Source organism: Catharus ustulatus, chromosome 7 (assembly GCF_009819885.2).
Source record: "Catharus ustulatus isolate bCatUst1 chromosome 7, bCatUst1.pri.v2, whole genome shotgun sequence".
Taxonomy (NCBI): domain Eukaryota; kingdom Metazoa; phylum Chordata; class Aves; order Passeriformes; family Turdidae; genus Catharus; species Catharus ustulatus.
In genome coordinates, this window is record NC_046227.1 from 11,165,332 (window position 1) to 11,179,584 (window position 14,253).

Below are 14,253 nucleotides of genomic sequence, written 5' to 3' on the forward strand. Positions count from 1 at the left end.
CACTGGTATTCAGTTCCAGTTTTTGTAGATACCCATGATACAGAAGAGCCTTTTTTACCCTTTGCTTTAGATGGGTTCTCTTGGATGCCAAAAGCCTGGCCTTCTGCCAGGTCCTTCCAGTTTTAATGCAGTGCTAGCACATTGGCTCTTTTATCTCCAGAAGTGCTTTGCAGTGAGGCAGACTCGCAGGCCTGACTCCAACCAAGTTACTTCAATAGTTAGCTTACTTCGTTATTTAAAGTGAGACTGAAACAATGCTTCCAAAATTAACTATAAGCAGGGTAAGAATACAGTCTTCTGTTTAGATGTTGATCATTAAACTGTTAAAACATAATTCCTTTTTTTTCAGTTTCTCACCCAAAGAACAACTATTCCTCAAGAACACCGTGTAGTTTAGTGCTCTCTTCAATGACCTCACATGCAACAACTGGCAAGCAAAATACGCACAACCGAAAGTCCTCTAGTAATGCCAAGAACTCTGATAATAAAACAGCCAGCACTAAAGTACAAAGCTATCCTTCCAATCCTACAGAATCTGCTTCTCAAGGAGTCCCCACAAATAAACAGGTAAGATGTCAATCAATCATGAACTAAACGAAATTACTTCAAAACTTTCAGAAAAATATGTAGTGTTGAAAGTTTTTAATACAAAATCAAAAAGGGGTTTGTGGTCTATAATTAATTGGTAATTTTTGAAGATAGTAAGCATATATTTTCCAGATTCATTTTCAAGGCAGTGTGAACATACAAAGTAAAAATACCAGAAATACCATATTAGTAAAGACAGCTGTCTGTTTAGAAGTGTCTATTAGCAGTAATAGAGTGAAAAAGAAAACCCCTCCATTATAGATAACTGTTATAGAGGAGAAACATTTAGTCCATGATAAATGGTCAGTTGATGTGCTGTTGAAGAAGAATTATTAGATACACTTTGAAAGTAGAATCCTGCCAGGTTTTAAAAGCTTAGTATTTCAGAAGCTCTATAATACAGGTTATAGTATTGTGCTATATTAATAGCATTATATTATACATATATGATATACATATATATATCATATATATGAATTACATTTTGTTGTGTTAGCACCTTAGAATGTTCCTGTACTATTGTTCTTAGGTAAATCTGCCACTAAAGTTGGTCTGAATTTTGTCCCAGTAGGGATTTTAGGCTCAAGTAAATGCCTGATGGGAAATAAAAGACAGTGTATAATGTCAGTGCATGTATGGAATCACCTGTCCTGTCAGGCATGCAAATAAAAATAATTCAGCTACTTCCCACTAAGAACCAAAGTATCCTCTGAGCAAAATATCACAATGGACATGTCTTCCAAAATGAGGAATTCTTCACTTGACTTGCAGTTACATGTGACTGTCTGTTCTTCCTCCAGTCATACTGTAGTACTTACACAACACTTCATTAGGAAAGCAATATTCATTATTTTGGAAAAAAATCAGTCAGTATTAAGTTCTTCAGTACTTCTTAACTGCTCAGAGATCCACAGAGTATTCTGAGTCCCACTCCTGGCCCTGCACAAGACCCCCCAAAAATCCCACCACATGCCTGAGAGCATTGTCCAAACACTTCTTGAGCTCTGGCAGGGTTGATGTTGTGACCACATCCCTGGGGAGTCTGTTCCCGTGCCCAGCCACCCTCTGGGTAAAGAACTTCTCTCTGATACCCAAGCTAAACCTCCTCTGACACAACTTCAGGACATTGCCTCTGGTCCTGTCACTGGTCACTGCAGAGCAGAGATCAGTGCCTGTCCCTCCTCTTCCCCTCACGACGAAGTTGTGACTGCAGTGAGGTCTCTTCCAGACTGAACAGACCAAGTGACCTCAGCTGCTTCTCACACAGCTTCTCCTCAAGGTTCTACACCATCTTCATGACCCTCCTTTGGACACTCTCTGATAGTTTAATGTCTTTCCTATATCATGGCACCCAGAACTGCCCCCAAGCACTCAAGGTGAGGCCCTCCCAGTTCAGAGCAGAGTGAGACAATCCCCTCCCTTGCCCAGCTGGCAATGCTGAGCCTCATAGCCCCCAGGACACACTTGGCTTCCTGGCTGCCAGGGCACTGCTGACTCACATTTAATTTCGGTTGACCAGAACCTGCAGATCTCTTCCCTCAGCAACTGCTGTTGAGATGTCTAGAATTTCATCCCCTTTTTCTGTATTCTCTTGAATCACAGCAGATTTTTACTTGGCATCAGTGATGAACCTGCCATCTGTATCTCCAGGCTACTCAGATGTCGGATGGTACTCATAGTTCTGGTTATATTATAAAGAGACTCTGGTAACAATCAAGAATCAAGACCTTTTAGTGTTTTCCCTCTCCTGTTCCCTCCTAACAGTAACACTGTTAATTTTGACTGCTGTGTTTCTTGGCCTGTTGGAAGGATTCAGACAATCTAACAGTTATTCAATTTCTTTCTGGGTAGAATGGGCCTTCTAGCCAGAGACGAAGATTCAACCCTCAGCAACAAAACATGCGGCTCAATGGATCTCAAAAGTCACAAGGTGCCAGTAATGAGGCAGATCAAAATACAAAGAGTGGTTCCAGGTCTGAGCACAGAAGGCAGCAGCATAACAGCTTTCGATCTAAAAATAAAGGAGCGATGAAAAATCAAGAGCAGTCTACAGCTGCAAGGACCACAGAGAATCCAACGCATTTGGAGAAATCCCGACGGAAGCATCACACACCAGACACCGCAGAGCACAGGCCTTTCCAAGACAACGTTGGCAGGGTGTCACAATGCAATTTGTGTCCTGCAAGGATGGAGGTCTCTGCTGATGCCACTGTTCTTTCAGTGCCAGCTGTGACTTTGGTTGCTTAAAATGTCACAGTGATGGCAGGCAGAGAAATTCAATCTCTTCATTATAGTTTGTTGCTCGAAAAGCTTGTTGGTGAAGAAAGTAAGTCAGAACATAGTCTTTTAAATCTTTTGCTGCTTAAAACTTGTCAGTATCTTTATTACTTACTAATTATCAAAATTAAATCATACTTTCAAGGCTTTCCCCAGTATGTTCACATTTATTTTGTCATGACTGTACGGAATCTTACCAAAGCAGCATTTACTTCTTAGAGAAATGAAATCTAGATTGGAAAGATAAATTGATAATTAAATTCATAATAGCAAAATCCTGTTGTAGATATGTGGTTTTACCAGTCAGCATTATTATTTCATAGAACACCCTGTGTTAGAAGGATCCCAGGAAGTCTGTATGCTGTGGTCTGCGATGAAATCAAATAATCTTGTAGAATTTTTCAGCAAATCTCTATACACCTCTTTCTTTCTGTGCGTGTATACATGTACATGCATGCACACTGTATACACAGAGAGTATTGTTCTATATGAGAAGAGTTGAAAAAGCAATTTGTTTGATTTTAGCTTATTATTCCATAATCTGAGATCTTTAAATTCAAGTATAAATTGTATTAAATGTATTACATATTGGTATTTTTCATGGACAAACTATTTTTATGAGGCTGAGGAAATACGCTCATTTAAGTTTGGAATGTATATAGTAATGGCTATTCAGATGCACAGCCCTGTTCTCCATCCTTATCAGCCACTTTTCTATGACTAGTTGGATTTATTTTTTGCATATAAAAAGTTGCAGGTCTTCTAGACTTGAATTCAAATTATTTTTCTATATTTTTGCTGTAGGAACCATCTGTCCATAACAAGAGCTATGACTAATAAATTACTTAGTCTTTATGTTCTGAGTCTGTACTTCAGAAAACCTGTTTCTTCCAAATAATTAAAATCTTTCTAAAATACTCTGGTGTTTGCTGCTTTGCAGTGCCTAACCTTGTGCTCTTACTCAAATTGTATTTGTGTAGTGGAACTGGTATCAGTGGGAGGCTTTCAGCTGAGTTTGGACTGGACTAGGCTTTTGCTTCTAGCTTGATTCTAATGCCACAGCGCACAAAACAACCTTGCCATGTGAGCCACCTCCGTGCTGAACACATTTTACAGTAAGTTACTTTTTAACTTAGTAAGGTGTCAGAATGCAGAGCTGGTGTCAAGTGACCTGTTGGTGTAAGTGTCAGAATCTGAAAGGTGTAAAGGTCAGTAAGAGCAGGAGGACACTTGAGTAGCTTTAAAAGTTTACACCTAGGTGATTTTTCACTATTGCTTTTTACCAATTTCCTCTGCCTAATTTCTGTTTTGACTGCACACTTCCTTAGGTACTGACTGGATTACTGTTCCTCTGGGGCCCTTGAAAAATAATCTCCAAGGAAGGAGTGAGGTGCATTCCCTAGTTTTTATTTTTCTTTATATACCTGTGCAGTGTCCCACATGTGAATATTAGTAAAACTTGATTTTAAAGGGCAAGTCATCTGGAAGAGGGGTGAAAGAAAAATAAATGTGTAGGTAGACACTGGTTTTCTTAGCATTGCAAGCACTGCTATTATCCTAGTTAATTACCTACCATACTTTTGAGCTGAATGTTTTGAGCTGAAGTAGATGGAACTGAAATTCCAGAATCTCTGTTGTGCATACCCATCAGATATCCATCAGCTTTTCAAAATTTATCTGCTGCCTAACAGTTTCACCGTAACCTCACTCTGGGACATTTAATTACAAATTCCATGCAGATATTACAGAGGAGTTTCTTTTATTACCCATATGTAAGTTGTGAAAAGTGTCTCTTCTTGTAATCCTTTCTAAAAATAGGAAAATCGAACTTACCTGTAATGACATTTATTCCTTCCTTACAGCTTCTACACTTGATTATTGCATTATTGAAAGTTACTTTATTCCATGAGTCAGTTTCTGACAAGCAACCTTCTGCAGATAAATAAGTAAAATCTGTAACTTAAGTCATAACTCAGCAGAACAGGACTACCTTGTGCTCTTCAGTAGCAGCCAAGCTTTGATGTACTTGAGGCTCAGTATATGACAGATCCAGGACTAAGAGGTGAGAGATGGCATTTCTCTTTTCTCTGGTGATGCAAAGACATCTTTGGTAGAGAGCTGTGCGTGTTTGGTTAGGCTGAGGAGAAGGCTGGTTGTGGGAATGCTGCAGTTTTATCTCACCAAATTTTGTCTAGTATCTGTACTGGTTTGGGAAGGTTATTCCAATGTTCATTTTAACCACATTAGGTGGCTGTGCTCTGAAACTGTCAGAATTTTCATCTGTCATTTCATGTGTGTCTGTGTGCTTGGAATTACCTGCCAATTTCTAGCAGTGTTTTACTGTTCGGTAGTTACAAGTAGCCAAATGCTCTTGGGCCGATCTTCAACAGAACTCTGTTTTTATCTTCTCATTACAGAGACAACTACATGCAATTCTCCTTTTAAGGGACTTGTTAGATGGGCAGTGAGGGAATTTATGGCAGGGCAAGGCTTCCCTTCCAGGCCAGTCTAAAAGTCCCCTCAATTAACAAAGTAAATACAGCTGTTTGGCCTCACTCAAACACAAACATGGAATTCCCACTGCACTTTGTGCTCTTCCAGAACTGGAAACACATCTTAAAGGGGCAGTATTTTAAAGCAGGTTGAATCTGTTTATCTTTTGTGTAAGATTAAATTCAGAGAGAGTAAATTAAGAAATTCAGTAAGAGTAAACTGAGAGAACCCATCAAAATAAAGATCCACATAAACAGCTGGAAAACTAAAAAGCAAAGGTAACTTAATACAGTCAAGCTCTTCAGAAAACTTACATTAGTTAACCATCTTGGGGAAAAAAAGAAAAGATAAAAACCCCAACACTTAATGTGCTTGAAAATGTCTCCTTGAAAGAAAACCCAATAATTCTGGAATTGGAATAACTTTCTAAACATGTTAATTTTTGGGGTTTTTTTAACTTGATTATAATGATTTATAATTTTACAAAGATTTGAAGTAAACCACTGTCACACCACTTGACAGTGCATCTAATTCCAGTCACCATGAAGGTTAATGCTATCCATCTATCATAAAGCAGTTCAATATCACTCTTAGCAGGTAACAGAAACTGAACAAGATTCTATGATATAAAAAACATGCTGGAAGTGTCTACTTAGAGAAGTTAAAAGGCAATGTTTGCACCACATCCAATTGAAAATAAATAAATAAAATCAAGTCCTTTTTTTACCTTCTTCACCACAGCCACATTCTCATTTCATCTACTGAAATTCAAGGGGGTTGTTTTGTATTTTTTTTAACCACAAGCTAATATGTCCAGGACAAAGAGAAAACTCACTAATGCCACTGTAGTGCAAACGACACAAACGTTACTTGAAAAATACTCTGCTACCAAAAAAACACCGAGGTAGTACAAACTCATAAAGTCCTGTAGGAATATTGTCAAAGTTTTTTCTTGTATGTCTTTTCTCACCTGAATTATATTCTGATTCCATGTTTATAGAAGCTTTCTAAATTCAAAAGTTGGAAGAAATCAGCTGTAGAAAGCCTTATGAAAAGATTTTAAGGTGCATGGTAAAGTGCTCAGCCGTTGAATAAATAGTGAAGTAGAACTCACAGAAGATAAGTATTAAAAACTGCTTTTCAGTCAGATTACTGTGAAAAATTTCAGAATCATAGTCTCAATGAATTGCATGTTCAAAGAATCCTAAGAGTACATTATGTTCGTAACTTTCCATAATTTCTGCTTTGTCCCTTGTTCAGTGAAACTTTTTTTGTGAGATAGGAAGAGCCTTGGGATTGTTGATCTTCAGGTTTATTTTTAAAGAAAAAACACTAGCTTAAATACTCTAAAGGTCAGCTGGTCTTCCATATACACACCAATAACAGAAAATTACAGTGCTCTACACCTTTATGGTGACTATTGTTCATGGCAAAATGTCTCGTTAAAAACATGTTAGTACATGAAAATTTGGGGGTTTTTTTACTTGTGCAAATTATGTTTCAAGTCCTTAGGATTGGGAGAAAAGCCTGAAAATGTGATGGCTTTAAATGATCTAGCAAATAAAACATTTAAAGAACCGTTCTGTAATTCTAATAGTCTCAGGAATTTTAAGAACTTGTTTTTTGGCAATGTTCTCAGTGTTCAGAGACAGCTGTATTCACTGTGCTGGAGAAGCAAAAGTAGTCATAAAAACAGCAAAAAACCTGGCGCCCAACTCTTAAGCAAGGGTACAAAACAAAGCCAGGTTTTGTTCACTGATTTAAACAACTAAAAGGCTCTTGAAAATCAAAGATCCAAACTTGCCTTTCCTCTGCTGATAGAAACACACAGCAGCTCTTTTGTTTCAGTATCATTACTCAACAATTGCCCCGCTACAAGAATGTCTCCTCCAGCCTGCACGGGGGGATGGAGGGAGACTTTCTTGAAACCATGTCACTTCTACCTCAACTTCTGTGCTTTGCTGCACACAAGTTGAGGTTGTGCCCTCCTGATCTGAAAGGAGCTGCAGAAGGACACGGAAAGCCAGGTGTAACTCAGACCCTGCAGCCCCAGAAAAGCCATCCCCCAGCGGAGTGACACAAAATATCACAGCTGCACTAGCCCTACCCCAGTGGCAGATCACACCACGGTACTGTGTGTCTGTAAATGTGTGTTCTCTCCAGAGACAGCAGCCTTGTTACTCACATAGCACACTTCTTCCCTTCCTGTATTTCTGAATTTTCTCTCAGTGTACAAGCACAGGTGATCCCTCACATTGCTAGTAAGAGCAACAATGGTCATTTACCCTCACCAGAAGTGCCAGTAAGTGCATTCAACTTCCGGTGTCTCTGCATCGCTCATAGGTTATACACTTGTGGCAAACTTGTATCTAATAAAAACTACTTATTTTAATCTATTCCTTCCCCTCCCTTTAAAGGTGCAAACTGAGGTTTAATTGTAGTTAAAAGTTGATAAAGAGGTTTTGTTTTATGCTATGCAAGTACTCACTTTATGGTACAGCCCAACAGAAATACAAATGGGAATTACTGGGAAGTTAAACTGCATGTGTTTGAGCGATTTTTTCAATCCATTTTTCTTATTCCCAACATCTAAAAAAATATCTAGAAATACAGCAGAAAACAGCCTTCAGTGCTCACTTAAAACAATTTATTCCTGTGCTTTTCATTATCTTTTTCATCACAATTTTCTACCTAATCTTTGAATAAAGGATCACATGAGATAATGATCACTATTATAATGCAGAGCTGTCCAGTCTGTCCTTGTTGACTGAGTCAAACATTATCCATCCACTTTATCACTCTTAAATGTAGTACTTTCTGCTAATACAGCTGGTTCTTTCTTGTTTAGTACTGTAGAAGTAGTAGGCATTTCCACAGCAACACTGTCCTTTTCACCTGTTTCACTGGATGCAGAAGGTGGTGGAGATGGTGTCACAAGAAAAAGCGGAGTCCTTTTCAGCTTCACTGCGCGGTTGTTCACAGGCTTCTTACTCCCTGCAGCTTGGAATGGCATTTGGCTCAGTGTTCCATTGCCAGCACTCTGCCTTCCACATGGAGCCTGGGACTTGCTGGGCACTGTTGTGCATGTTGTGGATCTGGTTTCAGAAGCTTCTTTGTGCAGCATCAGTTTTGCACCGTGGGGTCGTTTAAGAATTGCTGGAGAACACGAAGCATTGCAAGCAGCTACCTTTAATGAAGATGAATTCTTGACTTTTATGTGGGTACTTGTTGAGGGACCTGAGAACCTAATTGGCTGGGGACCCACTTTACATGGCAAACAGCCTTCCACTTCAGTATAGTCAATTAATCGTCTGTAAAACAAAAAACTTCAATTTAAAAAATGAACTATATATGTAAATTGTTATTTTTATAACATTATTGCAAAACAGACCATCTACAACAGCCTTTCACAGATAGGTTTAAGTGATACTGTAAGAAGCATCAATCAGGGTTCCCAACAGTTCATCACTACAATCAGGGTTGCCTTTCTGTGAATAGAACCATCAATCTCTTCTGCTTCTATAAGATGACACGTCAACAATTGCAGCAGCAAAGTGGCTGCAGGCTAGCTGAGGTGACTGTGCAGTGGCAGCTGCAAAAGGCTGCTTTTAGGTAACGTGTTGAGAATGGAGGTGTAATAAAAAATATTGCTATAAAACTGCAGAGAGAAAGTTCTAGAAATTCCTTCCAAAAAGAAAACATCTCACAGATGTGAACATCAGTTAACCTTTTAAAGTTTTCACTTAAATTTCTGGTTTAGCAATCCTGCTCTGGTTTAACTAATTCTGCTCTCTAGTTGTTCAAGTTAGTCCTTGCCAGGATGCTGAGAAATCTCAGAAGCCTAAAAAAAAAAAGTAATTTCTTTCTAGTGAGTTCAGTTGTGCAATTAAGTGCTGTATGACATCTTACAAAAATGTAAATTAAAAAAACAGAGAAATGTCAACATTAAGGAACCTGAAATTATAACGGGGGTAAAACAAGATGGCACTGATTTGTTAATTGATTTTACACCAGCCAGGCAAATCAGCGTACCTTTTATGAACTGGAGGCATATGATGCAAACTGCCTCTCAGAGGGTGTTCTTCCAGAGTCCAGCATTCAATCAGCTCCTGAGGCACTCTCCAGTAGCTGACACCTGCATTTCATAGCAGCATTGTACTGATGAGCTGAGAGAACACAGCCATGCATGTTTACACCTGACTAAACACATATACATCTATTTTATTATGCAGAATTTCAGCTCTCAACCTGCTGACACAAGCACTGCTGACAGCCAGCGTGCTGCTTCATTCAACTCCTGTCCCCTCTCTGGAACACCCAATAAAACATTTTTCCCCCCAAACAGCCACTACCATTTTAAAATGTTATGGAAGTTTATGCAGTTTTTATTATACTCAGTTGGCAAATATTTTTCTTATTTTTATGTTAAAAATTGAAATACTGAAATAAAAAATTATCACTCTACCTCTCCCTTCCCAGTCTTCAAAAGCATCCATCATCTTTTTCAGATCAGCTACTGAGTAATAACTCCAGATGTATTGGATGTTATTTCCAGCTTCTCTAGAAATATTGTTTTACAGGCAACAATTACATGATTAGTTAGTCCTTAAAAATGTACCATTGGTGAAATATATCATTCTTTTTACCATATCCTAACTTAAAGAACTTAGCAGTGTAAATGTTTTATAAAGCAGAAAGGAAAATGTTACTCTTGATTTTTTGGATATTCATGAAAGAATAGATGTTAATAGAAGAATAGATACAGAATTAGTTATGTAAAAACCTATTTTTCTAGAATACACAGTAGGAGAACCAATACCTGATATGTTGCCAAATCCTCTTGGAATAAATATTAATGTTGCCAGCCTAAATTTAGGAATTTATGCATCCTAATTATAAAGATGATGAAGTATTAAGAGCTCTATCTTAACAAAAAGATGCACAGTGAAGTACACTTCTGACACTGCACTGTGAGAAAGATAAAGACCAACTGCTTCCAGTTTTAAGTACAGGTCTACCAATAACTTCCAATTACTGCCATATAAATACATTAATAGTGTAATACAGCTGTACACCTTCTTTAAGGAATTAAAACCATTTCCTTTCATCTTTGGTTCTCAGTAGAAGACTGCACGAAAGAATTGCATGAATCACAACCAACTTTGCAAATATTTCTGGAGGTTTTTATGTATGGGGATTTATTCACTGTATTTAGTGTAAATATTATTTTTTAATTGTTGAGACATTTTAAAACAGTAAGTCAAACAGACTGAAGAACTTACAGCAACTGCATGCTAACCACCTTGTGTGTACTCTCTCAGATTATTAACCTCCAGGCTTAATTTTTATCTTGTTTATTTGTTTAATGTGGACATTCTATTATCCAGCTACTTGGGAGCTGGAAAAGTTCCTTCTTTATAGTACAATAATGCTGCATTTTGCTACATATGATAATATTCAGGGATAATTATAATATGTATTTATTCTCACTTCAGAGTGCTTTCATGTTTGACAGTCACCTTACCTTTTGTACATGCTTTTGCTGTGAATTTTCATTCCTAGCGCCTTATTAATTGCATCAGTCCCATCAGTTCTTGTGGCATACACACCAATAATTTTACTTTCACAGCTTACTCCAGATGTGTTGAGATAGTGAAGGATCCAAACTGTAGGCTTGGTGCAAATTAAATGGTAAGAGTCACAGAAATCCAACAAAGCCTGGAAAAAACGTAAAACATATAGAATATTGATAAGAATGCAGTATTTTTAGTTGAATAAGCTATCATATTTAAGTTTTCTTAACTGTACCGGTGAGCTCTTTTAACTAAATCGAGGTATTTTTTCTAGAATAATGTCTGCAGTTACTTCTTATCTGATGTTACCAGAAAATGTTGTGAAACTAAGAGGTTCACAGAAAGGCAACAGAAATAGTTAAAGACAAGGCAACTCCTTAACATGCAGAGAAACTGAAAGGCCTGGAATTGTTTTACACTTTTCAAAAGGAAATGAGTAAGGGAGAACGTGAAATACAGAGAAAAATTACTTGCTAAGAGCATAGATGACTGTCAGGAATAACACAGCCAGAGCTGGTAATATGAGTTAATTTCCACCAGTTAATTAGAATTAGCTTTTAAGTTACAATACTCTAAAACCTGAGGATTTAAAATAATACACTAATTACCTTTTCTCCTTTCTCATTCTAAAGAAATGACAGAGTACATTTTGTCTTACAAGTTTTAGGAATAATTTGTAAAATTAGGAAAGAAACCCCAACCCAAACCACTTGAAGGGATCAAATCGAATTTCAAGTAAAATTTGAAGCCAAAATAGGAAACTAAATGTCCTTCTTACTACATAAGTTCTACAGCAGACTTGCATGTTCAACACTTACATTTAAAAGGTTGCTGTAGTGCAATGATGGTAAAAGCTGGTGTCCTTAATTATACTGACTGCATTACCAACTCTAGGATTTCTTAACCTAAAACTCTGAATTTACTCATGATTTAGTGTGGTCACTAAGAGGTGCTAGCTTGGACATTCTGTAGCTTTAGTGTTTGGTGCTAATAAATGGCACAGGTTAGAAAGTTCAGCATCAAAAATGTTTAGAAATGTCAGGACCTTTTTAAGCTCTATATTGGACCTTGAAGAGTATGTCTCCATTTCATTGGCCAAATGGTCAGATAGACTGTATGGATAAGGGATTCCAAAATAATCTGCTTCCTCCTGCAGTGCAGTTCGAACTTGTTCATCTCCAGGAATCCGAACTTCTCCATGAAGATAATCCAAAAGATATTTAAAGAGGTTTCCATCTCGATCAATTAGACATGCTCCTGAAAACATAAGGTTATTTAAAACACTGTTTCCAGCAAGTGAAGACAAACTTATCACATTATACGAAATCATCAAGTACAGCCTCTTGTACAAAACTTCTGTACTGGTTTTACTTAGGAGGAGTAAGTATACTGTCTTTACTCTTTTAAAACAGTATTTTGTTTCCCTGGAATATTTGTTAATTGAAGATGAAATTCTTAGTGCAGTAAACATTTCTTTGGAATTTCAGTGAAATCACTAATCTGCATAGGACCATAGCAACATACAACCTCAGCAGAGCTGCCTGCACTCTGCTAAAAATGCTAAAATCTAATTCATGACACATTTCTAATTCTAACCGCAGGTGCATCTTTACTTGTTTGCAGGGATCTGTTCAATTTTGCTTTTAAAGCATCTAAAAGAGTTAAAATTGACATCAGTTCCAGTACACATCTAGTCAAACCTTCCCTGAATATTGCTCAAGTTGTACTGTATTTGTTTCTTTTTCTCTCTTTTGCCTGAAGGGCTCGAGGACCCCAAGAAAAACAACCAAACCATATGGTCTGTACAACAGAATGTTCACTGCAACTGTGAAAGATGGTAGCAAAGCCCTGCTGTGTTATGCAAAGTCCTTATGTTAAACATTTTGGGTGTTTTAAACAGTGTAATGTATGCATCAAGGAATTACTATTCTTCATCCATCGTCTCTTTTAACTGGACCTACTTTGGCAGGATTTCTAATTCACAAAAAAGTGTGAAATTTGACCCATGAATAGTTTTATTCAAACTTTTATATCAAGCCATGGTAGTGAAAAAAGCAATTTTTACTGGGTAATAAAGTATTCTGAAACAAAGATTAGACCCAAATCTCTTTATGTAATGAACAGAGGGAATGAGACGCCTCTTATTAGGAGACGCCTCTTAGGAGATTATAGGGGTTCAGAGACAGGATTCAAGATAAATGCCAAATACTCTGCCAACTTCAATTTCATCTCTCTCTGTATTCTTACTGAAAAAGTACATTCCAGTGCCACAGTTTGGACATGGCACTGTACAAATGTGTGTGTTTTCAAGCATGAGTAGACTTGTGGAATTCAGATGAACTACCTGTGCATATAAAGTCATGCATGCAGAATTGTTTTACAACTTCGAATTAGGAGTCAACTGATGCTCAGCAGACTGGGAAAAGAGATATACTATAAAATGCATAAATATATACAGAAGCATGTATTTGCCAGGGAGCTCCATGATAAGAATGTGGTGTTTAGAGCTTCAGTATATTTACCTGATTCATCCACCTTCAGAGGAAAGCGTCCACTAAACATGGAAGCCAGCATGGAATCCTTAAAGCGGCACAGAGACTCGCGCCTGGCTGTGTATAAACAGCCTCGCACATTCAGTCGTAGAATATCCTGCACATCTTCAGCCTTGCCCTCTTCCATTGCATTTGCCAATGATGCTGTTCATTACGAGCTATTCAAACCTAAAATACATACAAATAGGAGTCAAACAAATGCAAGCTATGGACTTAACATATCACATACAAGATCTAAGCAAGCTCAGCTCTTGCATGTTTGTAACAGGATATTGCCTTGAAAACAGTTCTGGAGACCCAATAATGCAAATAGCCAAATATTCTGCACCTTTAGTGTAAAAAACTATGGCGTTTTACTTGGCTAGGAAACACAAAGCTTACTCTTTCGAGACAAATGGGCAAGCAGAGTTACGTGTGTGACCAGATGTGTGACCAGAGCTCAAGAAGGACATCCTGGAAAATCCTGAGCATACTTCACAACACTAAAACTGCACCTCTTTTTGAATCAATGACTGACTTCTTCAAAAAGCGATCTTTAATTAGAGCTGCTTTAGCTTCCTGGGCCGCTCGCTCGGCCCTCCCATGCCGCGGGGCGCTGCTCCGCCCACAGCGGTAAGGGCAGCGCGCCCAGGGCTCGGGGTGCGGTGGCTGCCCCGCTTTACCTGTGTGCCGCCGTCCCGGTGCTCCGCTGTCCCGCTGCTCCGCTGTCCCGGTGCCCCGCAGCCGGGCCGCCCGCGGGCCGCGCTGCGCAAAATGGCGGCGACGAGGGC

At 38.3% G+C, this 14,253-nt stretch overlaps 2 protein-coding genes across 7 annotated transcripts in view; one reads left to right on the forward strand and one right to left on the reverse strand.

Moving 5' to 3' along the window:
• SPATS2L (spermatogenesis associated serine rich 2 like) overlaps positions 1-3,782 on the forward strand; it is a 77,121-nt gene extending 73,339 nt beyond the window's left edge. For all 5 annotated transcript variants that reach the window (XM_033064648.1, XM_033064652.1, XM_033064651.1 and 2 more), the window contains 2 exons: positions 350-567; positions 2,440-3,782. In XM_033064648.1, coding sequence (XP_032920539.1) covers positions 350-567; positions 2,440-2,835 — 614 coding nt within the window. In that variant the 3' untranslated portion in view covers positions 2,836-3,782. The remainder of the gene's footprint in view (positions 1-349; positions 568-2,439) is intronic.
• Positions 3,783-7,983: 4,201 nt separating this feature from the next.
• KCTD18 (potassium channel tetramerization domain containing 18) lies at positions 7,984-14,245 on the reverse strand. Of its 2 annotated transcripts, none has more exons than XM_033064653.1 (7): positions 14,146-14,245; positions 13,454-13,651; positions 11,977-12,188; positions 10,883-11,076; positions 9,824-9,918; positions 9,391-9,493; positions 7,984-8,669 (listed from the first exon to the last, which is right to left on the reverse strand). In XM_033064653.1, exons 2-7 carry the CDS (start codon positions 13,608-13,610, stop codon positions 8,138-8,140), a joined length of 1,293 nt encoding a protein of 430 aa, XP_032920544.1. In that variant the 5' UTR covers positions 13,611-13,651; positions 14,146-14,245; the 3' UTR covers positions 7,984-8,137. The 2 variants fall into 2 exon arrangements, with proteins under 2 accessions (XP_032920544.1, XP_032920546.1); XM_033064655.2 differs by lacking the exon at positions 14,146-14,245 and adding an exon at positions 13,865-14,021.
• Between the last annotated feature and the right edge of the window lie 8 nt (positions 14,246-14,253).

What these genes read in the sequence shown, in the direction of transcription:
- KCTD18 (XM_033064653.1), bottom strand. Translation starts at nt 13,610, where the DNA reads ATGGAAGAGGGCAAGGCTGAAGATGTGCAGGATATTCTACGACTGAAT. An exon ending in TGAAGACTGGGAAGGGAGAG is followed by an intron (nt 9,494 to 9,823) that starts GTAGAGTGATAA and finishes TATGAAATGCAG; the next exon opens with GTGTCAGCTACTGGAGAGTG. An exon ending in ATGCCTCCAGTTCATAAAAG is followed by an intron (nt 8,670 to 9,390) that starts GTACGCTGATTT and finishes TTTGTTTTACAG; the next exon opens with ACGATTAATTGACTATACTG.